Genomic DNA, 26778 nt, shown 5'->3' with positions numbered 1-26778 from the left:
TTGTATCAGGAAATGCAAAACAGGACAAATATTTGTATTCTGTCAACAAGCATGTTTTATTTTTGAAGAACGATTCCCTGCCATCTTATAAGACTTTCATAGATCAACTCACAGCATTTCTACAATTAGAAAAACTAACATTGGAAAAATATAACCGTGGCCATCTTCTTCAAGAATTTTGGTTCCCATTATTCTCTGGTTTAGAGAACTTCATTGTACGCTGATTGCTGTTTTATTGCTGTCATTTACTTTATGTATTTTATGTATCTGTAGGTATTCGAGTTTTGATGCCCCTACTGTTACTTACTGATGTTATTTTCCCTATTTTTATTCACTCTTTTTTTTTTTCCCCAGTTTATTTATTTTGATTTCTTTCTTTCTTTCTTGTGTATGTTTTTGTGCTTTTTTTGGGCGGGGGGGTGTAGGCGGGAGTTGGCATGCGTGTACAAAAGAAAATTAAGTTAATGGTCTTAAAAAGGGATAAACCTTTACATAAAATGTTGGTTTTTTTGTTTTGTATCTTCCATTCCACTCCAGTCCAGTTGGCGGCGGTAATGCACTTCTGACATAATGTAAAACTGATACCAAGGCATATCCATTAAGAAGAAGATGAACAGCGAGCTAGTAAGGAAGTAAATTGTGAGTTACTCACGAAGTTAAAATGCGGAGCTGTCCTTTCCTTTTCCTCCTCAGACAGCTCAGTGTAACGCTCAAAGCTGATGCTGAGGTGGACATTGTGTAAACATTGTTCGACCTAGGAGGGAATCATTGTTACTTATCGATGAAATCCCTCAACTAGATAAGGAAAAAGCAGTTAGCTGGGTTGCTAACTGGCGTTAGCAGTTCTTTGTTTTCTTCCCCAGCTGGGCTGCAACCATGAAACCAAACTAGTGTGGACATTACCAGCTCCTCTAACATGCGTGTGGGATCCTAGACGTGAATACAGCTGCGTGTTCTGTGGGAGATCCTGAAAGAGAGGTTTATTAAACCTTACCTAAATAAACATTAGCTGCCGAGAGCAACTTCAGCACCACTGGGTTTCTGGGTGTTTTGATTCGGGCCAGAAAACTGCAGAAGATATGGGCAACTGCCTGAAATCTCCCACCTCCGATGACATCTCTCTGCTGCACGAGTCTCCGTCTGACAGGGCGAGTTTCGGGGACGGGTCGGACCCGGACCTGGAGCCGCCTCCGCCCTACCAGGTGAGAGAGACCCGACACGGCTCTGCTGGGGGAGGATCAGGGGTGCAGATCTATGTCAGGATCGGGGGGGACACCAACGTGATTTTAATTTTTAGCCAATATGCAACTCATACCATGCCATAAATTGGTAAAGGCTCGCCAAAAATACTGCACAGTAGGGCTGTTCGATTTTGCCCAAAAATAAAATCTCGATTTTTTTCTCTCAAAATCCGATTTTCGATTACGATTATTTTGTGAATTGACAAAAGGCAAAGAAATGATTTCAAATATGCTGTTTTTTATTGAACATTTGCCCCATTGGGCTTTAAGTGCAAACTTTGCTCTTATTAAACCAAAAATGAATGAATAAAGTGCAAAACTCTGTAAAATAAGTTGAAAAAAAGTTTTAAAAAATATAATAAAATATAAAGTTTTATCTCTGGAAAAAAAAAATCAGCAAATCAGCACTTGCAAACATACAGTAAGTTATATTTCCAATTAAATAAAACAAGACATTTTCTAATTAAACTAAACTGGGTCTTTGCATGCTAAATAATAATCAACCCATGAAGGAGGTAGAGGTGTGTAATGTCACTCATTACATTTGCTGTTCACATTTGCAAGTTTTTTGCAAGGAACACGAGCCGGTCTACCCGGTGGCATGTTACAACGCCCCCTCCTACACTAAAGAGCCTCTCCCATGGGGCACTTGTCGCAGGTATTGACAGGTATTTCCATCAATCATTAATATGGTATCAATCATTACTATGTGTGCAGACAAGGTAAAAAAAAAATAATAATAATAATTAAAGCTGCAAGCAGCGATGAACGGGCCCTCGCACTCACGGCCACCACCCCCATAAGCATATCAGAAAAGACACCACCCACGACTTCCTATGTCAAACCATTCCAATGTTATAGCAGAAAATCGGGACAACCAATCAGAAGAAGGGGCGGGGCTAATTAAGGCCAACGAAGCTTAAGAACTCATTACAGAGTCCCATGACACCACCCACGACTTCCTATGTCAAACCATTCCGAAGTTATAGCAGAAAATTGGGACAACCAATCAGAAGAAGGGGCGGGGCTAATTAAGGCTAACGAAGGTCAAGGACTCCATAAAGAATCTGATGACACTCCCCACGACTCTCTATGTCAAACTATTCCAAAGTTATAGCAGAAAATCGGGACAACCAATCAGAAGAAGGGGCGGGGCTAATTAAGGCTAACGAAGGTCAAGGACTCCATAAAGAATCTGATGACACTTCCCACGACTCTCTATGTCAAACTATTCCAAAGTTATAGCAGAAAATCGGGACAACCAATCAGAAGAAGGGGCGGGGCTAATTCAGGCCAATGAAGGTCAAGGACTCCATAAAGAATCTGATGACCCTACCCACGATTCTCTATGTCAAACCATTCCAAAGTTATAGCAGAAAATCAGGACAACCAATCAGAAGAAGGGGCGGGGCTAATTCAGGCCAATGAAGGTCAAGGACTCCATAAAGAATCTGATGACCCTACCCACGATTCTCTATGTCAAACCATTCCAAAGTTATAGCAGAAAATCGGGACAACCAATCAGAAGAAGGGGCGGGGCTAATTAAGGCCAACGAAGCTTAAGGACTCATTACAGAGTCCCATGACACCACCCACGACTTCCTATGTCAAACCATTCAAAAGTTATGGCAGAGAAAAGTTTTCTAGGGGGCGCTGTTGAGCCGTTAGGCCACGCCCATAAATGCAAACCATGAAATATCAAATTTATCGCCAAGCCTTGCTTGCATGCCAAATTTCGTGCCTTTTGGAGGACTATCAAATATGGACCAATCAGATGAAGGGGGGGCGCGCTTTTCGGCGTCTAGCGTCGCCACGGTAACGCTTTTGACTGAGAAAAGTAATGCGTGTTGTCGCAGGATGGAGACGCACATTTTGATGTATAACACACCTGGGTGCACGTTACGGTTCGGGCTGAATTAACTGCCGAAGGAATGGCATAAATTGCGCCAAAATGACACGACTAATTCAAAATGGCTGACATCCTGTTCGGTTTCGGGCATGACGCCAAGAGACTTTTCTTTAAGTTGTGCCATGATACAGGTGTGTAGCGATTTTCGTGCATGTACGTCAAACCGTATTGTGGGGCTTGAGGCACAAAGGTTTCCTGGGGGCGCTGTTGAGCCATTTTGCCACGCCCATTAATGCAAACCATGAAATATCAAATTTTTCGCCAGGCCTGGCTTGCGTGCAAAATTTGGTGCCTTTTGGGGAACTATCAAATATGGACCAATCAGATGAAGGGGGGGTGCGCTTGTTGGCGTCTAGCGTCGCCAAGGTAACACTTTGGAAAGAGAAAAGTAATGCGTGTAGTCGCAGGATGGAGACGCACATTTTGATGTATAACACATCTGGGTTCACGATACGGTTCGGGCTGAATTAACTCTCGAAGGAATGGCATATATTGCTCCAAAATTACGCAATTAATTCAGAATGTTCAAAATGGCCGACTTCCTGTTCGGTTTCGGCCATGGCGCCAAGAGACTTTTCTTTTAGTTGCGACATGATACAGGAGTGTACCAATTTTCGTTCATGTACGTCAAACCGTATTATGGGGCTTGAGGCGCAAAGTTTTTTCTGTCTGAACCAACCAGATGAAGGGTGGGCGCGCTTTTTGGCGTCTAGCGTCGCCACGGTAACGCTTTTGAAAGAGAAAAGTAATGCGTGTGGTCGCAGGAGGGAGACGCACATTTTGATGTATAATACACCTGGGTGCACGTTACGGTTCGGGCTGAATTAACTGCCGAAGGAATGGCATAAATTGCGCCAAAGTGACACGGTTAATTCAAAATGGCCGACTTCCTGTTCGGTTTCGGGCATGACGGCAAGAGACTTTTCTTTAAGTTGTCCAATGATACAGGTGTGTACCGATTTTCGTGCATGTACGTCAAACCGTATCGTGGGGCTTGAGGCACAAAGTTTTCAAGGGGGCGCTGTTGAGCCATTTTGCCACGCCCATTAATGCAAACCATTAAATATCAAATTTTTCGCCAGGCCTGACTTGGGTGCAAAATTTGGTGACTTTTTGGGCATGTTAAGGGGGGCAAAAAGGCCATCACTTTGTCAGAAGAAAAATAATAATAATATTAATAATAAAAATTCCTGCAAATACAATAGGGCCTTCGCACTGCAAGTGCTCGGGCCCTAATAATTGGAAAAAAAAAAGTGAAAAATCGATTTTACGAGTTTCACGTTTTAACATCGTTCTAATTACATAATCGCGATTACGATTTAAAATCGATTAATCGAACAGCCCTACTGCTTACTTAACTGTTATATTCGTAAATCATAATTTTAAGGGTTTTGGGCATGTAGTGTCTACTCATCTTATTCTCTGCAACGTGCAATTATGTAAATAACATCTGCAAATATCCATCTGTTATTCTTTTTATATACTAGTATTTCTTATTACTATTTTTATTCTCCTTCTTCCTATTATTATTATTATTATTATTATTATTATTATTGTATATACTGTTTATAGTGTTTTTATTATCATTGTGTGATATTGATGCCTCTTGTGTTTTGCACTATCCCCTTTGCTGCTGTAATCTGGAAATTTCCCCTCTGTGGGACTATTAAACGATTTCTTATCTTATCTTATCTTAAAGGAAAAAAATACTGCACAGGGAATCATTTATTGTGCTTACCTTTCTTGTTTATTTGTCCTAAACAGCCTACAGTGTGTGTCACTGCTTACTTAACTGTTATATTCGTAAATCATAATTTTAAGGGTTTGTTATTATAATGTTATTATAAGGGTGGGCATGTAGTGTCTACTCATCTCAAATTCTTCTCACCATCTTCCTTTTATCCTATGGGACTACTTTATGCACGATCAATAGATATATGGATGAAATATGGAGCCCTAAACAAGTTGCTTAAACTAACTGATCATGTTTTAACACAGTTATGGTGGTAAACAGTTCTAAAACAAAAAAGGAAAAAAAGGACCAATTGCTAAGACCACAATAAACACAGCACAAGTTGACCCAACATCACATTTATTTACATAAATGTCCATGTTTGTTTTCATCTTTCATTTTCCAGGACTCCCTGGAAGAAGAGATCCTGTATCTTAATAGGCTAACTTTTCTTGTCTGTATAAATCTTCTTATCTGTATCTAGACAACTCATGGATAATACAACTTGACAATAAATTCATATTCATTCATTTATATAGTCATTCGTTTAGAGAAAAGACCACAAAATCATGAAATTTATCAACTAAATGTACCCATGTTGCCCTTTTTATCATCAATCTGACCAGTAGACACAACAACATTTTTTTAGAAATATATTTTTAATAAATATTCTACATATTCAACCTTTAAGTGAAAATACATTTGTTCAATTTTGAATAATTTAGGGTATTTTTATTGGGGGGGACAATTCGTGTTTTTCAGAAATTGGGGGGGACATGTCCCCCCCGTCCCTCCCGGGATCTGCACCCATGAGGAAGATGGTGCAAACTCTGATTTGGAGAGCTCAGGTGTTAATCTGATTCAGATGTTCAATATTGATAATAATTACTAATTTATTTAAAGCTGCAAGCAGCGATAAACAGGCCCTCGCGCGTGCAATTTTCACCAATAAAAGTCAAGGACTCAAAACCGAGTCCGATGACACCACCCACGAGTCTCTATGTCAAATCATTCAAAAGTTACAGCACAAAATAGGGACTATCAAATATTGACCAATCAGAAGAAGGGGCGGGGCTAATTTGCACCAATTATGTTCAAGGACTCAATACCGAGTCCAATGACTCTTTATGTCAAACCATTGAAAAATTATGGAAGAAAGTAGGAACTATCAAATATGGACCAATCAGATGAAGGGGTGGGGGCGCGCTTTTTGGCGTCTATCGTCGCTATGGTTACGCTTTTGACTGAGAAAAGTAATACCCGTCGTCGCAGGATCGAGACACACATTTTGATGTATAACACACCTGGGTGCACGTTACGGTTCGGGCGAAGAAACGGCTGTAGAAATGGCATAAATTGCGCCAAAATTACACGATTAATTGAAAATGGCCGACTTCCTGTTCAGTTTCGGCCATGGCGCCAAAAGACTTTTCTTTAAGTTGCCACATGATACAGGTGTGTACCGATTTTCGTGCATGTACGTCAAACCGTATTGTGGGGATTGAGGCACAAAGTTTTCTAGGGGGCGCTGTTGAGTTTTCGCCAGGCCTGGCTTGCGTGCAAAATTTGGTGACTTTTGGGGCACGTTTTGGGGGGCAAAAAGGCCCTCATTTCATCGGAAGAAAACCAGAAAAAAAAAATTCCTACAGATACAATAGGGCCTTCGCACTGTCAGTGCTCGGGCCGTAATTATAAAAAGTTTTGAAAAGTGTCAGGTTTGACTGTGGGGGAAACTGTTTCTGTGGTTGTTTTTCTTTCATTTCCACATAGTGTTACCAGTCAGACCACATTGTGAGGTCAAGGTGAGATCATAACTCTGGTGCTTGTTTGCTCTCTACCAGGAGCAGGCTCACATGCCCATGTTCCACCCGACACCCAGCCAGGCCCGCCTGGCCACCCAGCTGACAGAGGAGGAGCAGATCCGCATAGCTCAGCGCATTGGCCTCATCCAGCACCTCCCAAAGGGCGTTTATGATGGAGGGAAAGATGGCTCGGAGAAGAAGATCAGAGAGTAAGCATTTTAACTTACTAGCTTTGCATAATGCCCCAATAGATCAAAGTTTGTGGGCCAACACACTTCTCCTTGATAGAATTTTAGCTAATGAGTTATAAATGTTATTCCTACCAATCATTTCCTCAGATGTGTGATAAAAGCAATACACCCCTTAGCTGCCACAAGGCATAGCATTATAATAACAAAATGTAACCAGTATAAGCTTACTTTGTATGATTCCTGATAAAGAATTCTCTCTGATAGTAAACACAGATCTGCAGCAGAGAATTTTGTTGACATTGAGAAATGCATTTTGTTTTGTATTCAACTTTTATATCAAACCCTTCCCAAGTCTTTCACAACAGTTGTGACTGCAGAGTAGGTGTTTAGTAAGGTGGTGTGTTTATGTGCACATCTTACAAATTTCCATAGATTTTAATAATGCCTCCCAGTGTCTATAGGCATGAATGTTAAGCTGCAGTTAACCTTTTTATTGTTTGACATGACAAAAGAAGCTCAATAACAGAAAAATCAAACAAGTTGGTAATCTATTTAGTCTGAATTGATTTTGAGCATAATGATTTAAAGTAACTTGACTATCAAGCAAAAATGCCTGACAAATTACATTTCTAGCTTTTATGATGTTACAAAGTTTTATAGTTTTTTATTTTAGAATCCATGTTACATTATTTTACATTGGATATATTTGGTTTTTGATTAGAAGACATTCACAGTCAGTGCAGCTGTGTTGTCCTGCAGCCGTTAGAAGCACAAAAAGGGAGCAGAAATCTTAAATACATATTAAGATGACATCTGTCAGCTGGAAATCGTGTGTATTTATCAAATTTATTTCATCCACTTTCAGGTGCGTTATCTGTATGCTGGACTTTGTTTATGGGGATCCTATTCGATTCTTGCCATGCATGCACATCTACCACATGGACTGTATAGACGACTGGCTGATGAGATCCTTCACCTGCCCCTCCTGCATGGAGCCCGTGGATGCTGCCCTACTCTCCACCTATGAGACCAACTGATTCCTCCAATTCCTCCCCAGTACTTAGATCACACTCAGCTCCTCCACCACTCACACCTAACAGCTACCCTCTTGACTGAGAGGAGCTAAAAATGTGTTGCACTTTCAAGTTTCAAAATTCCCCTCGTCCAACTTTGGACTCTTTCTTTCTTTCCCCACCCCTGCAGTTCTGATGCTCTATAAGCTGGTCTTAAAGCATCAATTATGAGTCGGTAAGAAACCATGAACACCAAGTACATTATATTTGAATCTTTTAAGACCTGGTGAATGGGCATTTCCATTTGAGCTGGTCTCGGTGGTGTTTATGAATGCAGTTCCCATAATTCCAGTTGATCATGAATCAAATGAAACATTTGCTGAGGGATGATGCTAGATATTCTGGCTGACATTCAAGTTTTCCTGTGCCCACAGTAATCAAAGCAATTTAAAACAATAATCTTCAAGACAAACAGCCCTCTGCTTATGTGATATAATACACAGCTGATACTTACACTTTTTGTGTAGAAAAAAACTTCGCCTTATAACTCTCCTTTTGGTCAGCGTTACAAAAGAAATATTGCCCCATGCTATAAATCACCCCAAGTGGAAAAAAGTATACAGTGTTCTATATCATGGATATCAGAACAGCATAATTTTCCATGGCCAGTTTTTTGAGTTGAAGGGAAAAATTGTTTGTTATATGAATGTTTCACCTGATGTGTAAACTATCTGCCAGCCAATATAAAGGGCTTATTTGTGCATGGGCAGATGGGTCAGTCAGACATTAGAAACGCTTGCACAACTTTCCAACTGATCCAGAATTTGCACTTTACTTAAAGGATGTTATGTAAAACAATATATTAATATATGTACCTTATAACCTTGCACTATCAAGACTTCATTCCTTTCTCTCCGAGATGCAAAAGTTATGTAACTGATAAAAGATATTTTCCCAAATTGTCAGTAGTCATTTAACACGTTGAGGCAAGCCTGATGATGCATTTCACAAGATCTGTGATTGAGTAGTGTGAAAACCTGCTTCTTTTTTTTAATTTTTTTGCAATTTTTCTTTTATTGCTTTTGATTCTCCCAGATGAAGGGACAGAGGCTAGCTCAGAGTTAAAGGAATATTTTAACCCTTTTCGCATTTGTCTGGTTTTAAGAGTTGGACCCCAAAATTACTCAAGTCTGGGCTTTAGGCAGCAAAAGGATAAAAAACTGAGCTGGCTCTCTTTAAAGTCAGAAAGATGCTTTTAATGTTTATTACCAACACATTCACATGTTTTTGAACTCTGGACAAAGCTGCACAAGCTATCTCATCTGTCTGTGTTGTGAGAGCTCTTGGCGAGTGGAACTGTTCCTGTATTTAACTGTTTTCTGTATTAATTTTTCGTTTTTTTATTTAAGATTTAGCATTATTTTATTCCACTTCACTATAGCAGTAGCTAACAGTCAGTGTTTTCTTTTTAATTTTTGCATTAGTTGGTAGTTTTTCTGGTGTGTTCTTTTTTTGTGTTTTGTTTGTTTTTTTTCTTTTTTTGGTCTCATTTGATTTTGCTTCACATTTTTACACATTGTTACATTTATGTTAATCCACTGCATTTGTTTCAACTTGCGCAAACCTCTGTCCCATTTGTGTGAGACATCTCTTGTCGTGTAAAAGAAAACCTGAGATGATATAGTTTCCACTGAAATGTCCTTATGTTGTGTTTTTCATTTAATATTTCATGTAATTGTGTTTTTATTTCTTTTATTTTTCAAGGCTAAGCCCTCGTGTAAACAATAAAGAAGAGGAGAGTTATATGTGGTTTTATTTATACTGTATAAATATATCTCCAGTCTGGCACTGAACTGCACTAATTCACACAGAGATTTATTGCCATCATTTCTAAATTTTGTGATTACAGAATGTGTGAATGCCCAACATTTTCAAAGCCTTTTTTTAATGAATTATCCTGCATTGGAGTTTAAAGTGTGACTATATAATTGATGTTCTGCCGTTCGAAACACGTGAATGGAAATGCCTTTCTTCATGTGTCCGGCTGTAGGGCCTACAAGTCATATGTTTATCTTCTCAACATTAAAATGTCAAGACATAAAAGATAATCATCGTTTGTAAAGAAAAGACACAAAATCTAAGAATGTATGCTTAATATCACCACATCAGCTTAGAAATGAATAATTGAAGATCTGATTGTATTAACTTTCGGCTTTACTTCAAAGAGTATAAGAAATAATTGTATTAAGTATTTTTTTGGTTGCAAAACATTCACACGCTCTGTTGAATAAAGTGTAATTGAATATGCAAGAATACATTACAAATAAATAATGTTAAAGATTTTGTGACATCTCAGAGTAAAATTTCCAACTGGGCTGTCACTTCATTCACTTGATGAATAAATACTGTGTATAATCCAGAACTCAAATGTCAACCACTGTTGAGCTCACACCGTCATGTTGCGCACTCATACCATACCTTTGTTGCAGTTGATGCTTATTTGTGGGTCTTTGTTTTCAGTCAGTGAAAACCAAACTTCAGTTGCTGAGGTCTGATGACTTAGCTCGTCATTTATGAATATTGCATTACTTTGCTTTAAGTGGCCGTTAAAAATATTTTAAAAAACTTCTACAAATTCTGTTGGCCACTTTCATGAACAGTCACATCATCAAACAATATTGACCTAGTCCCATAAACATCCTTGCTTTCCTAAGGCATTGCACTGTTTGAGTATATGCCATACTTCCAGTTCTATTACATACTTTTCCCATCACTCTTGCGTGTGTCTTGTTTTAATGCCTCCATGATAGTAGATACAAAGAAAGTAACTCAAGAAAAAAAAACCCTGTTTAGCCAGTTTCAACCACAGAGTAAAACAATTTTGACAAGAGAACATAATTGAAAGGATCTTGAAAGGATCTTAAAAGGATCATTGGCAGTTCTATCCCTGTTTTGTTTGACCTCTTTCACCTGCCCTGGAACTTTCAAGAACCAACCCTCCCTCCTTCTGTGGCATTGGTGAATGGTCTGCTTAAACCTTTCCTCACTTTATTATTGTTTTTGTTAGGCAGTGCTGGTGGTGATAGTACGGTGAAAATGTGAGGGAAAAGTGGTATCTTTAATGTATTTACGGTGGTCAGAACTCAAAGGACTTTGTAAAACGGACCGCCAGCCTGTTTAGACGTCAGACACCATCATTCTTAAACTCTATTATTCTCTTATTATTTTAATACATAAAACCTTTGTGTCACAGTTCAAAACTTATGAACCTGCATAAGAGGCTGTATCCATTCTAATGAACTTAAAAAGAACAGTTGATTTCAACAGGGCCTTTGCTTCATCCTTTCTTCAGATTACAAACCAATGCAGTTAATCAGCTTTACAGTGCAGCATGATGTGTGTGCTTAAACGTTTCAGATTAGATCCAGAGAGGTCTGGTGTTGAAAGGTTATTGGTCGAAATATGTCCCTGATGAGGTTTTGTGCAGCTACATATTAGATCTCTGTAAATATGTCAAGTATTTAGGCCGGAGGATTTGCCTTAGTGTCAGCTGATCAATCATTTCTCAAAAGAAATACCTCTGCTAATAAACTACTTACTCGTCATAAAATAACAAATGTGTTTGTGTCTCACTGTGCAGTCCTGGAACTGCTGTAATTTACTAAATCATTTTAAAACAATAATGCCATTTAGGATCTCTCCTCATGTAGATACACTGATAACAAGTTAGGAACAGCAGCATTTATTGATATTGATTCATTATATTTTGCAACCACAACCTGTTTATATGACAGATGTTATGAGCAAATCCATACAATTATACTTCAGGATGCACTTAACTTACACTTAATGTACAGTAAACGAAGACATACTATACCTTTTCAACTAAAAAAACTTCATCTTTTCTGCAGATTGATAGTTCTTTTTTTTCTTTTTTTTAATCTTTATCATCATTGTAATACTATTTGACAGTTGATAAGATTGAACTGGATTCTCAATGTTTGTACATCCCATGGAAAGTAACAGGAATGCTGCAGTCCACTTCTGCTCTGGCAATCTCGGACAGGTCTTTGGCATTGAGGATGAGGAGGTATGCTGGTTTCTGGGAACCAGGAGCCGCCACAATGGTGAGCAGCACTCCTGCACAAACACCATACACCAGACTCACTTAACAATAGTCCCAAATTCAAAATAGTTTACCTTAAAATGGCTCCCGCGTACCACCTTTTACTTGAATTTCTGTTGACTTACCATCGTCCTCATCTATGCCATCAGGACTCTGCACAAACAGGGGCTCTGATGGGTAAGAGTCGGGCTCTTGCCATACCCAGGTCTCTTTGGTCTTCACATTCAACTTGCAGATCTACATGAGAGTTAGAAAATAAATCAGCAATAGAGCCTACAGTATATTCCTATATACTCAGGGTTATGCTTTCTTACCCTGTCTGGTATGAAGTGGTTGAGACCCAGGGCATAGGCGTATGTGTAATTCTTCCCACCAAACCTCTTGTAGTTGATGTTAGGAAACTCAAATGCTACAAACAAAACGATACAAAAAACACACACAATAAAGGCATCCACAGCATTTATCAAAAACTCATATGTGTTCATGAGTGGGTGTATTGGCACCTTGGCGAGGCGCGGAAAATAGCACCTCGGGCTCCAGCCAGATCGTCCCGTCGGCATGCATTACAGCTGTAGCTGTAGTGTATGGCAGGCTCACAAGGTTTTTCCCCTGCTCCTCCTGCATCAGATACACAACAAAGTGAGTGACGATAAGGGACTTTGGTTCTGTAGGAGGCAGGTTTATGCCTCTGGTGACTCACCTTGTGGACATCCAGGGGAATGACATATCTGCGCACCTCCGGCTGGGGTGCCATCATGGCTGCCTTCTTCACTTCATCCCAGTTGGCTCTCAGGTTGGCCAACCAGAGATAGTTATAAACAAACTCAAAACTGGGAGGAAGAGAGAGTTGTGAGTCTACATTAAACAGATCTTCAATAGGCTTTGAAAAAAATAACCGTTTCAGTTACCCTTTCCATGAGCACAAGTCGAAAACGATGAATCCATCATCCTCATAGGTGTTAATGTGGTGAAACATGCCGATGGGGGCTCCTTTAAACTTGTGGTCGATGTATTCACCTGGATCCTTCTTGGCAATGTGGAAAAGGGTCTACGAAAAGCACATTTAGACAGATGTTAAATTTGGTTGGAGTGGCTATAATGCATAACAAAGTGGATCTAGCCCATCATCTTACTCCTTGGGCCTCATTGGACTCAAAGCAGTCCATGTAGTTGGAGCCTCGGATGCTCCAGGCGCTCAGGAACTTCAGGAGGTTGATTTTCACTGGAGTCTCCACAAAGACAAAATAGTTGTCTGACATACCAAAGCTGAAATTGAAGAAAAGACAACAGAACTGAAGACTTAATCCAACTGTATTTGTGACATATTTGCACACAAAAAAGAAAATACAAAAAACACACACACCTGTGAACATAAGAGGGTTTAAACCTCTCAGCACTCGGGAACTGCACCACCACCTTGGATTTCTCAATGGGATCAGACTTATCTGAGAAAGAAATATGGATATTTAGAAGACATGGCTGTGGCGTTAAAGCCTCTTAAAATGCACTTCCATCCCTTCGTTTACCTGCAAAGAGCATGACATTTATTAAAATCCCTGTCTCTCACTGTCTTAACAGTATCAGTCAATTCCAACCCTGTATAAAATGTTGATATTGTGTACACACACAAAAGTGAAAATAAAAAGTTGCAATACAGTTGTGTTTCATTTGAACGTGACATAAACAGTACACATTTTTTGATTGACTGTCTTTTTATATACAGTAAGCACATTCAGCCTGGCGTTTGTTTTCAGTTTGATACAGTGCTATTCCAAACCTTTCTGTGTAGGTGGGGTCTTGACAATGTTGTAGGCCAGTGTTGCACCTTTTCCCATGCAGTTTCCAATGTTATATACGGTGCCATCTTCCTCAATATGAGGATGTGCTGTCACTCCGTTAATGTTGACGTAGTTGCACATGTCAACCTGCACAGAAAAAAAGGGCTTTCATTATTCCAAACGTACATTTTTTGAGAATTAAAGAAGTTAGATCACATTCTTCCTCCTCAAATTGTACTATTGTACTGATGTACCTTCTTGAGTGTCTCCAAGGTCTCGACATCCACTTTAGTGATGTAGTTGGTCTCTGTACACGCATAGTAATCTTCTCCAATAGGATAGACATTCACCAAGCAGTTGTCTGTGACCTCAACTCCTTTGAAGTATGTGAAAAACCTGTAAACACAGAATAAACGAAAATACTCTGCAGATCAGTGCAACAAATTGCATATGTAATGAATCACCAATTTTATACACTTCAACTGTTTTGAACAAATAACAGTGATAGAAAAATTTCCATATCCAACCAACCTGGAAAAGATATTTTTGCAGGGATCTGGGTACGCAAATGTACCAAACTCAGTTATCACCACACGCTTCTCTGTAATGGCTCGTACATACGCATCTGTCTTGACAAACCTGGAAAAAAACAAAGAAAGATTTTCATCCCAAAATATGAGAAACAAAAAGATGCAGTCAAATTAATTCCTCACTAATCTTGCATGATTTTATCCTATAAATTGAGGTAATTTGTTCAAATGACTACTACAATGTGTATGCAGCAAGTATAACATTTTTCAGTGTGTTCTCTCTAAATAAGCGTGTTTTGAATTATACTGTTCATGCAGTTTCAATTTCTGAAGCTTGATTGTAATTATTGTCAGTTATGCACATCCTGAAACCAACAAAGCTGAAATACTATCCTTGAAATCTTACTTATTGTAATATGTGACTTGGCCATTCTTGAAGTCGAATTTATGCATAAAGGCCTGGCCATCAAAGAGGTGATAGAAGGGCTCATCTCCAACCTCAAAAAGTCCAGGACCCAAACGGAGAAGACTTCCCTTCAGAAAAGAAGGAATCCTTCCTGCAGAATAGACACAAACCGAAAAAAGGTTTTGAATGTTTTACACGGAAAAAACACATTCAATAATAGATTAGAATAGACTGGTAACTAAATTCCCAAGTAAACACACTGAAAAGTCCACAGTGTGAATAACTGTATTGTCTAATTCCGAGTGAAAGAACAAACCTGTAATCGTTGTTGGCAGAACCTCAGCTAGCTCCTCACAGGTCTCAAAAATCTTCTTGTAGTTACCAGCTGGGTGCTCAAACCTGTTATCCAATAGTAAGGACACATGCATTGAATTTGACAAATTTTCAGTAGGTTAAATGTGCATATCTGCTAGTTTAAGTAGAAGCTGCATCTTTGACATGTTAGGACTTTCTTTATTTAATACTCACCGGCTGACCATGTTTCCTTGTTGTTGTTGCAACACACAATTGAAACTGTTGAAAAGCCTGTGGCCACTTCTGAAATGGAAGTCTCCAGTCCCCCAGTAGCTTTGGGGTATTTATTTGTCCCGTCCCCCTCAAACGTAAGGCTCTGAACAGTAAATCTCTCTTCTGGCCAATCGTGTCACACATGTCACATGAACAAGAATACTATTGTGCCTTGATGACTCAATGGCTGCCCCTCTGAAGCCGGATTTATTGAGGAGAACTCGTGCTGCAGAAAATAGTGCTTGGCATAAATGTTGCAATAATGCATGTGATTATTTTTTGTTTGTTTGTTTCCCCAACTGTTTGTTTAGGGCTCTCTGTTAAGGTATGATTATGTTGTATCACACATAGCAAAATCGATTTCAGATAATGGGATACAAAATAGCATTTAGAACAATGTTTAAGACAATTTAAAGCAGAATTATTTTATAATCTGTATAATCAGCATTGAAAGTCAATAGAAATGAATAGCATTAGCTTCACATATGTGACATCAACACATTTAGACCTTTAAAGAATTAACATGAAAAAGGAATTGTTGAAAACAAATCCACATAAATAATAAATGAAATAAAATAAAAAATGTCTTATAGAATAAATATTATAATATCTCTTCTCAGTGAACTGCCACCGTTATAATTAGGCGATATATAACAATGACTGTTACATGTAAAGCTAGTTAGATAAGATGTGCCCTGCTTTTTGGCTGCTTTCAATTCAAAATGCCTGGACTTACTTGTCTCCTTGCCACTATAATCTAGGTGCAGGGATAAGCCTGAAAACAGACTCTGCATTGTTTCTGCTGCAAAAAAACACCATTAGAAAAGAAAGTTTCACCAGAAGCAGTTTGTGACGTTGTTGGCATGCAAAAGCTTACATGTAACTAAATTCAGGTCCTTGAGACAACAATGTTTGCATAGTTTAATAAAGAAATCCCTGACCAAAGTGAACTGACAAGTTCACTTTTTTTTGGCTTTATTATCATACAAATCCTTGGAGGATGTATCAAAACCATTATTATTATTATTATTATTATTATTATTATTATTATTATTATTATTATTATTATTATTATTATTATTATTATTATTATTATTATTATTATTATTATTATTATTATTATTATTATTATCATCGTCATTTGCACACAGATGCCTCACTTTACATTACCTATTAGAAATAAAGTCTTAAAATATAATCAACCAGTATAAAAAGTACTAGCTTAGGTTTAAAGAATAACCCTGAGTATTGTCACAATACTATTTATTACTTTGATTTTGCATTTGGCTCACATGATTCTCATTTTAACTATTTCATGAAATGTATAATGAGTAAAATGAAATGGAAATAGGAAAGAAAAATCCCTAGACATACATAAAAAACCTAATACCATGTTCAGATTTTAACTGCTGTTTTTATCTATTGTTCTTTTCTTTCTTACTTTTTTGTTTATATTTTAAATCATGCTTTTGATTTTCGGCTATGTGATGATGTTTTAATGTCTTTAAGTAAAGCACTTTTAATCACCTCAATTGTCCTATATAAATCAATCAATTGATTTAAATTGTCAATCAATCAATTGTCCTACATACCGTTAATCAACTTGCCATTGCCTTGCCTCAACTAAAAAGAAAAGTAAATAAAATGCCCAAAGCAGGCTATGTATTACGTGAACATATTAAGTCCAATGGGCATACATATACCCCTTAACAGATCATGCAAAACACAATAAGCGATGTGAGATAAATGCAGAAGAACAACCAGAATACTTAAAAAGACCATTTTTTAATATCTATAGATGTGGAATTGTTCAATCAATAATCATCAGAGGTGTCAAGTAACGAAGTACAAATACTTCGTTACCTTACATAAGTAGAAATTTCTGTTATCTATACTTCTTATACATTTTCTCGTAATTATCTGTACTTTTTACTCTTTACATTTTAAAAACAGCCTTGTTACTCTATTTCATTTCGGCCTTTAAAATAAAACTATCCAGTTAAATTGCTCCATCCGGATAGAGGGACTTTGGTTGTGGTTGTGGCACAGATGTTCTTGTCCAGTTTTGTTCTTTCATCCGTTCCCTCAGATTCCTGCAACTAAACTTGGATGTACATTCCAATAAAGGTTAGGATAAATGATAACATGCCTCTGAAGTTTGACTTTTTGCACCATTACAATACTTATAGGCAACTAGTCATCATATCTCCTGCTCTCTGAAACACATGTTAATGCTCAATAGTACACATATATGGTTCTTTAATATATTTGCATTATACTTAATGGCTTTTCCCCCCCCTTACATTACTTTTACTTTTATACTTTAAGTAGTTTTGAAACCAGTACTTTTATACTATTACTCGAGTAAAAAACTTGAGTTGATACTTCAACTTCTACATGAGTATTTTTAAACTCTAGTATTTATTCTTCTACCTGAGTAATGAATGTGAACACTTTTGACACCTCTGATAATCATGCTGCAAGGTTTATGTGCCCTGATCATAGGTCCTGCTGTCACCTGGAGGGCGACCTCTTATGGTTATTGGGGGCCAAACTTTCTTTCTTTCTTTCTTTCTTTCTTTCTTTCTTTCTTTCTTTCTTTCTTTCTTTCTTTCTTTCTTTCTTTCTTTCCTTCCTTCCTTCCTTCCTTCCTTCCTTCCTTCTTAAATAAATCCCTTTTCCCATGGAATTAGCCGTCTATAATCTCGTAAACACGTGAAATAATTACATTTTTTAATTTTTTTTTTACTCTATTTATTTATGAAACACGTTTTCAAGCAAACAACAACTAAAGGTGCATTGCACATTAAAAACTCAATAAAAATACACCTTTTGATGACAACAATGTTTGATGCAGCTTCACAAGCAGACCAGAGATTCAGAGCGATGGTCAGTTTTACGCATGCGCACTTCCTCGGGCATTACCCAATATGGCGGCGAGGCTCAACCGTCGTTTGTCGTTGTCGTCGATGAACAGAGCTTAGCCAGACGATTTACTTAAAAAAACCTACTTAATAACCAACGGATATCGGCTACGATAGTTAAAAATTCTCGTTTTCTGAATTTGTTGTTGCATAAACGGTTTCTGTCGCAAAGATGAGCTACACTACGAAGGTGGTCCAGGTGACTAATGTGTCGCCGAGCACCACGTCCGAGCAGATGAGGACATTGTTCGGTTTCCTGGGAACCATTGAAGAACTCAAGTTGTTTCCTCCAGAGTGAGTAGTAAAATGTCTCTCAGTTGCTTGAAGTCGACGTTAATTATAGGATGTGGTTGGTTTTACGGTTTTTTGTAGCAACGCATGCTTGTTTTCGCGGAGGGCAGGCCCATGCTAACCAGGCTAAAGCCTGATTTACGGTTCCGCGTTAAATCGACGCAGAGCCCTAGGCGTAGGGTACGCGTCGACGCGCCCCTTTGCCGTAGGCTCTTCGTTGGTGTAACGCGGAACCATAAATCAGGCTTAAGAGCTGGACCTGACGTAGTCTCGTGTTGCACCATTAACTTATACTTTTCTTAGAATTTATCTATATTTAGTTATTAAGTATCTGATCAACTGTTAAAGGTTGAAACCATGTTTTTATATATACATATATATATATATATATATGTATATATATTCATGTGTGTGTGTGTGTGTGTGTGTGTATATATATATATATTGTAATGTGTGACAGACAGGGAGGAGACGGCTCGTACTTTCTTGCCAGTTTATTACCGAGCAGGAAAACAAACAACCAGGTTCTCTGACAATCCCAACGGCAGACTAACACTCTAACGTCTAACGTCTCCGGTAGAACTTAAAACAACCCCTTAACAATAACAACAGAAGAAGGAAACCCCGGAGTTCTAAACCTCCCGGTGACAGGCAGAGAGGATCGCTACAATATATATATATATATATATATATATATATATATATATATATATATATACTCACAGACAGACAACTGAGAGAGGAGACGTGTTAAAAGTTGATCTTCTTGTTATCCAACTTCCCCCATCTTGTTTTGGGCGCAAATTGATGCACATTTCAGTGTTCTAACATTACTTGATGTATAAATCATTTTTTGAAAAGAAAAGATAAAGCATACCGTATTCTAGATTGCAAAATCTAAATATTTTAATTGGCGAAGAAACACAAATATCACTTTTCTAAATCAAGAATCTTACAATGTTTGTTCGGCTGCTTTGCAGTTTCTCTCTACTACAGGCAGCCACACAAATTGTTGACCTTTGGATAATGTTTTGACACTATTGTTTCCAGTCTGTACCAGATTTTGCATTAAAGAGGGCTTTTTTCCAAGCTAAAGAATCAGAATATTTTCAATTTTATTTATATGGCGTCTATTACAACAGAAGTTGTCTCTAGGCGCTTTCCAGAGACCCAGAACATGACCCCCGAGCAATTATTACATAAACATAACATTAAAAATGGAAGGTAAAAACTCCCCTAGTTGGAGTAAATCCTTAAGCCAAACAGTGGCAAGTAAAAACTCCCCTTAACTCCCAATTTACAGATATGGCAACTGTTTTGTCGTTTGGCTTTTGTAACTGTAATTTTTATGACATTTTACTTTCATCCATCTCAACAGTGATTCTCCGATGCCAGTTACATCGCGGGTCTGCTTTGTGAAGTTCCAGGAGCCCGAGTCTGTAGGAGTGTCTCAGCATCTGACTAACACTGTGTTTGTGGACAGAGCCTTGATCGTGGTCCCATTTGCTGAAGGTTTGTCTCATCGTTTTGTCTGTTGTGCTCTTTATTTGATTGAATGGCATGACCTGTGACAGTGTAAATTAGTTTAAAAAAATGTTTATATATTCCATTTGTCCCCTTTTTTTCACACCAGCACACCCCAGTCTACATCTACATTTTTTAAAGATAATTTGATTGGAAGCTACAAGTGTAATTCCTCCTGGTTATATGAAGTGTATACTCTTTTCTTTTTTTTTTTGATAACACATTTTATATGCATCACTTTGCATTTATCATTTAGTGTATTTTACTTTACTGGAGCAATACAACAGACCTTTTTTCTGGCCTTAGCATAGAATCATTTGGATTACATTCAAAATGTACACAAAATGTGCTTTACATGTGAGAAGCTGAATATTCCCCATCATTGGGCACAGACGCTTCTGCGTTCAGAGGTGAAGTAGAAAGGCACTTAACCAGATGCATATTTATTTTCTCCCCCGTATTGGACTATCCACTGTTAAACCTCTCTTTGTTATTTGTGTGTGTGTATGTATGTGTGTGTGTGACTTTTATAGTGAAGAAGGCAAAAGCAGGTCCCTCGTTGATGGCTGAAAGTGGTCCTCTGCCTGCCAACAGGGAATTGTAGACATTTGCAAGGGCCAACAAGCATTCAAGCCCCATCCCTCTCTTTTGTCCTCTATTCTGTCTCTGCCTGGTCTTTCTCTTTTCCTTTTTTCTTTTTTTTCTTTCCTAGGTGATTTTATTTAAAGCAAAAATGTTACATATGAGGGCTATTCAGATCTGCTGCTTATAATGCAGCTTACTCAAACACTTGAATACTGGGTGGCCAGTGATTTTTATTAAGATTGTTACTTTTGTTTTTTAAATGTAAAGTTTCTCAAAGACAGAATGACTAGAAACTACAACATATTTGGATTCTTAGACATTTGGAGAACCAAATGTCTTAAAAATCTGTAATTGAAATGCTTCCTCAAAACATCAGGTTTTTTTGTTTTTTTATCCCTGTATTTTCCCCCTTTCCTCCCCTCCTACATTACTTAGTTTTTTTTTAGGATTTAGCTGTTTTTTTTCCTAAGATAAACAATTAATTTGTATTTCTGTGACCTGATTCCCTGTCTAATATTTTTTCTTAAGGGATTGACAAAAATAACTTTGAAATACTGCTAGTTATTTGAGTCTAGTGACAAGGGGTTGTAGAAAAAGACTACAAAAATTGCAGTGTTTAGGTAGCCTACACTTCAGGCTATATTAACAAAAAATCACCTTATTTTCTTAATAGTATGAGCTAATCTCGGACTTAAAAAAGATGAATGGTTTTCATGTTTTGGGCAAATTATTAAACAACTCATTGTTATAAATTGTTTAAGATAGCCAACCGACATGATATAGTGTTGGTGCCATATTCTCTTTTAACAGTGGTCTCCTTTTGTTGTTGTGTTTTACAGTTCTTTTTCCTGGCTCAGCCAGTCCTGTATACCAGGCCCTGCTGAAAATACCATCCAACAGTTTTGTGTCCTGCAGCAATTTCTCTCTCCAGTGTACATTTGTATTTAAATGTTGTCACTGTTTTGTCCATATTTAGGTCATTTCATTTTGTGTAAAGGTTTTATTGGGATAAGATTATGGGCGAAATGATTACGAGGTGTCTCTCTTTGGGGGGAAAAATAAAAGAACCAAAAGGTAGTGCACATTTCTTCTGAAGTTTAATTTTATTGTAAAAGGGTTGCAAAAAAGGAAGTGACACATATGTAAGTCAATTGATGCAGTGTGAAGTAAGGATTTTAAACTAATGATGCACAGCGGGCAGGCTACCTACCCTGAAATTTATTTCCATTTAGCAGACAAACCATTTAACCCTCCGAAATGTGTTTCTGGTAAGTAGACACTGATAGCTTGTATAGTGTTCCTGGCAATTCCCTAAAATTCTCTCTGTTGTTTGTATCTCGATTTTTCTCTGTGTGCTTTTAGTAGCGAAGCCGCCAGCGTGAGTCGCTTGTTTCAGTAAGCATCTAAATGAAAATTGAGGGCTCACCCAACTGGAGAAGCAGCTGTTCTTGCTAACGTTTGGTTCATGACTTAAAAAACACATTCAGGTGATACATTTTTGGCAGTGTTCATTGGAGTAGTCTGATTTATTCCAGCAATAGTTATGTCACTGCAATGATTATTTTGAATAGAGGGAACTCTGATCTGTAAGGTAACCATTTTATTGAAACTAATTTCAAGAAATGCAGTGAGAAGACTTTTTTTTCTGACTTTTCCACAGCGTCTTCTGTGTATGTTGTGTTTATACATCCCTTCTTAATACCTGCTTTGTATTTTCCTATAGGATCTATTCCAGATGAGGCTAAAGCTTTGTCCCTGTTGGCACCGGCCAATGCTGTTGCAGGAATTCTGCCTGGAGGCGGCCTTCTTCCAACACCGAATCCCATGCCTAATCCAGGTGTAAGTAGCTCAATGTTCATTATTACATGTTCTGATCACAACATGTTCTTTATCAGCAAACACATTATTCATGTTTTTTAAACGTCTTTATAACCTGGACATATTGAAAATTGGATTTATTGCTACAAACAAGAAATAAATATATTTTAAAAAATAATTTAAGAGAATTTTGCTGATCAAGACAACTTGTTGCATAGAGCAACACTTGACCCAGGAATAAGTTTGCTTTAATTGAAAAGTCCACCAGGGAGCAACTTTGGTGTTGCAGGTTGTTAATTAACATAATAGGTGAAGCTAACATCCATTTTATTGAGTTCATGGAATTAAAAAGTTTTAAACGGTAGTGATTAAGTTTGCATCAAGATACTTTTTAATAATTTGTGTTGAGAAGAATAAGCGACTTTTAACTTGAAATGTAAACCATGACTGTGTTGGAATAACAAGTTATTTGTTCATTTCAGCTTGGACAGAACCCCTTTGGTGGTCCAGGCATTGATCCAATGGCAGCATTTGGATTCCCAGGACCCAACATGAACCCCCAGGTTGGAACCTTTTATCGCTGTGCTTTAAATACAGTTTTTGTTTGTCAAAATTTCCTGAATATTCTGTGGAATTAAGCGTGACCATCTTTTTCCTTCTGTCTCCATACAGGCTGCTGACCAACTGTTAAAAATGATGACGGATCCAAAGTAAGTTTCTGCAAAGATGTTTACCTCTTGCAATTTGGGGGGAGATTTGACAGTTTTTTAAAAGTTATCATTAGTCAACTAACTAATATTTATCCATAAGACTTAATCCCTTGGCTGCTGGTCTAAACCTGAGTGCAAGCCTGAAAGCTGACGCATCTAATAAAGAGATTGAAGAGGCCATGAAGAGAGTGAGAGAGGCCCAGTCGCTCATTTCTGCTGCTATTGAACCTGGACGTAAGTGGAAGTATAAATTCATAAAAAACTTAATTAAAATTCTAACTTTTAACTTTTCATGTCTTTAAAAATGATGATGCACATGTGCATGACTTGAAGCTTGAAATGTAAAAACATGCATGTAGCTCTGGTCATAATGGGTAAAAGATTACACACTATTGTGTGATAGGTTCTAAAGTTTCACACACAACTTTGTCATTCATTTAGACATTTCTAATTTATTTCTTAATTCCTGATGTTCAGATATTGTTAAAGATCCATCAATGTACCCAGAAAAATTGTCTAAGCAAATTTGATTTTGATATGCTGCAGACAAAGACAGCAAAAAGAAGCATTCTCGCTCTCGGTCCCGGTCCAGAAGACGAAGATCCAGGTCTCGTTCAAGACACAGGTAATTATAACTGGAACAACTTGTATGCAGATATTTTGTAATGTGCGTTTAACTGATATGCTCTGAATGTCGAATCGCAGGCGAACCAGGAGCAGATCAAGGCGTAGATCAAACTCAAGAAACAGAAGGCGCTCCAGAAGTCCACGTAGGAGACATACCCACTCTCGAGACAGAGGACGAAGATCTCGAAGCAGGTCCAGGTAGTTTAAACTATACTCTGAAAGAGTTGTGCTTTGTGAGATTAAAGCCTTCTGACATTTTAGTGCTGGGTTAATCTACAGAGAAAGGAAGAAGGATGATGGTGGCGGGAGAAAAAAATCCAAAACACCACCCAAAAGCTACAGCACAGCCAGGCGGTCTCGCAGCATCAGCCGGTGAGTACAGATCATGTCTTCAAGTACAAGTTATTTCACCATTGAAGTTTAAATGTGGTGAACTTAATCACACAGACGATATAAATACTGACTTGGCCATACTGCTATGAAAGTCAAATGTGGAGTACTTTTTTGTGTATACCCTGCTTTAAGAACAGTATTTTGTTTTTCAGTCATTTGGTCTGAATAAGTTATATTTTTTCCTATTTTGCTACACAGGAGACGCAGGAGAAGTCGCAGTGCCAGCAGATCTCCTCCTAAGAAGTCTCCTAAAAGGAGAACCTCTCCAACTCCATCTCCTCGGAGGTTTGTGTGTCCATTATTGAGTGGTAGTATTGGTTGTTATAACAAAATCCTAGTGTGAAGTAGAAACGGGACCAAAATTTGACGTGCTCAGTTTCTACCATTCCTCCTGACTGGGGCAGCGTACTCTTGAGTGATCTAATGAGATAGAAAGATAGATACTTTATTCATCCCGAAGGAAACTAAAGACATTCTTATGTTCTGGCAAGGCCCCAAATACCAAACCGTAATGCTCGAACCTTAAAGAAATTACTTATTTTTTTCTTCCTAATATGTCTAATTTTAAAATGTTTTCTTTTTCACCTTGTACAGACATAAGAAGGAAAAGAAGAGGGAAAAGGAAAAGGAACGGGACCGCAGGAGTGATAAAGAGCGCATCCGTGAAGAACGAGAGCGTTCCACCAGCAAGAAAAAGAAAAGTAAAGACAAAGAACGGGAGCGAGAAAGGAAATCCGATGGAGATAAAGCAGATGTGAAGGTTGGTTCGTTATATTTTCAGAGGATGTAAATTATGGGTAGATTTGTGGGAAATTTACATTTTTATCTGTTGGATAAATAAATCTGACACATGGATCTAATAAAGTAATGATAATGGTGACATTGCTGGCTAGCAGGTAGTGCCTTTTTAAAACGGGCTGTTTCGCTCATCACATCGTGAGCTGCGCTTCCCTGGTAGGACCCATGTATGGCACTGTATCTGCCTGACTGGAAATGAGCGTTGGCATCACAATACTGGAGCTAACACGTCTTCACCAGTCTGGTTGTTTTTGTCAGATAACACTGCTGCTGATTTCAAAGAAAGCCTTCTTTTCACACACAACCAGTCTTGAATCTCACACAAACGGTCATCATGGCAGCAAAGCTGTATTGAAAGAACCTGAACTAGCTGCTTTATAGTATTATGACTGAAACGATACCATGAAGTATTGGTATTTCCATTCAGCAGCTTTTGAGAACTATAAAAAAGATTTGTAAGTTGTATTCACTTACTGTTTGGCCATAGCTACTAAAATATTAGTTTTTCATAACTGTATCTTAGAATGTTTTTTTATTTATTCTCCTGGATGCACACACTGCAGATCGCTTGCAGATATCAAATATAAAAATATGAACTTAGTGGTTATCGGTACCGGGCCATACAGAAGCAGTTAACCGTAAAGAAAAATGATATGGTGCACCCCTCATATTTGCTGTGCACTTATGTCTTAGACGGCAAGGGCGTCACTGTTCTGACGATCTCTAGACTGTGCACCTTAAAAATGTCACATAACCCACTGGTGTCAACTTCACAGATCACCAGAGATTATGATGAAGAAGAACAAGGGTATGACAGCGAGAAGGAGAGGGAGGACAGGAAGGATTCAGACGATTCTGCTTTGTCTCCTCAGTCTGTAGAAGGTAACGGCACGTCGCGGCTCGTGAAGCAGGCCAAAGTTAACGGTGCAGATGATCACCATGAAGAGGACATGGATGTCAGTGACTGAGTGGTCTGCCCCACTTTACCCCCCACATTATCCCTCCAGTTTGTTTGTAAATATACTATGTGTTTTTTTTTTTTTCCAAAAATCTAAAATGTGAAGTGTTGGAGAAATAAAAAAAAACTGTTAATTGTGCTGATGACAATACTGTTTTTTGCAGAATTGTTTGGCTAATGACTTTTTCTCGGTTTGTCATAGTAAGTATTCAGTGGCTCTTTGCCACCACAGCTGTGATTAGTAAAAACTGGAATTAGATTGGACTTGCTTCTGTCGAGCTCGTTATCAAACTTTGTCACTTCTTGTATTGTATCTTGTGTTTTTTCATATGTGTTTGCTGTTATGTCGGGTCTTTTTTCCCTCCTTCACATAGAAGTTGCATCTTGCTCATGTGGAAGTGTTTTATCAAGGATACCTTTTTATATAATAAAGCCTGTTTAAAGAGCAATGACTTTGATATTTTAATTTTTTTTTTATCTCAAGTGACAAGACCTGTAGAAAAATGGTAATAGCTATAGACAGAATTAAGCAAGAGAGACGGACAGAAGAGAATGTTTGAAGGATGGCTGGATTTTTCTGAATTTTGCATGAAAAATTAGGCATTAATAAAATACCAGAGTTTAATTTTGCATCAGTACACCATACCGACTCTAAATCAATTGTCATTAAAAACTGCTCAGAATCCTACATTTCTAAAATATTCAGCGTTTCCTGTTAAGGATGGTGGGACATGCCTTTAAGTACACTCAAGTGCTACTTATACTGCCTGGTGATAAGTACTAATGGATTATTTACTAAAAATTGATTAATTAAAATTAGACACTGCTTTTGAATTGTGGTTCAACAAAAAAAAA

At 38.0% G+C, this 26778-nt stretch overlaps 3 protein-coding genes across 5 annotated transcripts; 2 read left to right on the top strand and 1 right to left on the bottom strand.

The window, feature by feature from the left end:
• The first annotated feature begins 616 nt into the window (after window positions 1–616).
• Window positions 617–9691, top strand: LOC133452811 (RING finger protein 11-like). Its single transcript, XM_061732463.1, has 3 exons — window positions 617–1202; window positions 6724–6893; window positions 7741–9691. The coding sequence occupies exons 1-3, from the start codon at window positions 1080–1082 to the stop codon at window positions 7910–7912; spliced, it is 465 nt and encodes a 154-aa protein (XP_061588447.1). The 5' UTR covers window positions 617–1079; the 3' UTR covers window positions 7913–9691.
• Window positions 9692–11611: 1920 nt separating this feature from the next.
• rpe65a (retinoid isomerohydrolase RPE65 a) lies at window positions 11612–15398 on the bottom strand. The gene is made up of 14 exons (XM_061732430.1): window positions 15257–15398; window positions 15045–15127; window positions 14729–14879; window positions 14324–14431; window positions 14047–14188; window positions 13792–13939; window positions 13378–13459; window positions 13148–13280; window positions 12923–13062; window positions 12715–12844; window positions 12518–12632; window positions 12329–12423; window positions 12140–12251; window positions 11612–12028 (listed from the first exon to the last, which is right to left on the bottom strand). The coding sequence occupies exons 1-14, from the start codon at window positions 15265–15267 to the stop codon at window positions 11883–11885; spliced, it is 1596 nt and encodes a 531-aa protein (XP_061588414.1). The 5' UTR covers window positions 15268–15398; the 3' UTR covers window positions 11612–11882.
• Window positions 15399–18215: 2817 nt separating this feature from the next.
• LOC133452792 (serine/arginine-rich splicing factor 11-like) lies at window positions 18216–26372 on the top strand. Of its 3 annotated transcripts, none has more exons than XM_061732436.1 (12): window positions 18216–18513; window positions 19889–20022; window positions 22343–22458; window positions 22920–23000; window positions 23110–23147; window positions 23248–23381; window positions 23694–23772; window positions 23853–23966; window positions 24054–24146; window positions 24366–24452; window positions 24762–24927; window positions 25742–26372. In XM_061732436.1, the coding sequence occupies exons 1-12, from the start codon at window positions 18392–18394 to the stop codon at window positions 25931–25933; spliced, it is 1356 nt and encodes a 451-aa protein (XP_061588420.1). In that variant the 5' UTR covers window positions 18216–18391; the 3' UTR covers window positions 25934–26372. The 3 variants fall into 3 exon arrangements, with proteins under 3 accessions (XP_061588420.1, XP_061588421.1, XP_061588419.1); XM_061732437.1 differs by having other exon boundaries at window positions 23853–23972; window positions 25838–26372; XM_061732435.1 differs by having other exon boundaries at window positions 23853–23972.
• The last annotated feature ends 406 nt before the right edge of the window (window positions 26373–26778 follow it).

Source organism: Cololabis saira, chromosome 10 (genome assembly GCF_033807715.1).
Source record: "Cololabis saira isolate AMF1-May2022 chromosome 10, fColSai1.1, whole genome shotgun sequence".
NCBI lineage: Eukaryota > Metazoa > Chordata > Actinopteri > Beloniformes > Belonidae > Cololabis > Cololabis saira.
The sequence above is the reverse complement of the archived record's forward strand: the minus strand, read 5'-3'. Positions and strand labels throughout refer to the sequence as shown.

Bases quoted from the DNA above. Each gene is read 5' to 3' on its own strand.
- LOC133452811 (XM_061732463.1), top strand. From the start codon at position 1,080: ATGGGCAACTGCCTGAAATCTCCCACCTCCGATGACATCTCTCTGCTG. The intron at 1,203-6,723 runs GTGAGAGAGACC...GCTCTCTACCAG, and splicing joins AGCCGCCTCCGCCCTACCAG to GAGCAGGCTCACATGCCCAT. The intron at 6,894-7,740 runs GTAAGCATTTTA...ATCCACTTTCAG, and splicing joins TCGGAGAAGAAGATCAGAGA to GTGCGTTATCTGTATGCTGG.
- rpe65a (XM_061732430.1), bottom strand. The intron at 13,940-14,046 runs GTACATCAGTAC...TTTTCTGTGCAG, and splicing joins CCTTGGAGACACTCAAGAAG to GTTGACATGTGCAACTACGT. The intron at 12,252-12,328 runs GTAAGAAAGCAT...ACTCTCATGTAG, and splicing joins ACCACTTCATACCAGACAGG to ATCTGCAAGTTGAATGTGAA.
- LOC133452792 (XM_061732435.1), top strand. From the start codon at position 18,392: ATGAGCTACACTACGAAGGTGGTCCAGGTGACTAATGTGTCGCCGAGC. The intron at 18,514-19,888 runs GTGAGTAGTAAA...CCATCTCAACAG, and splicing joins CTCAAGTTGTTTCCTCCAGA to TGATTCTCCGATGCCAGTTA. The intron at 23,382-23,693 runs GTAAGTGGAAGT...GATATGCTGCAG, and splicing joins TGCTGCTATTGAACCTGGAC to ACAAAGACAGCAAAAAGAAG.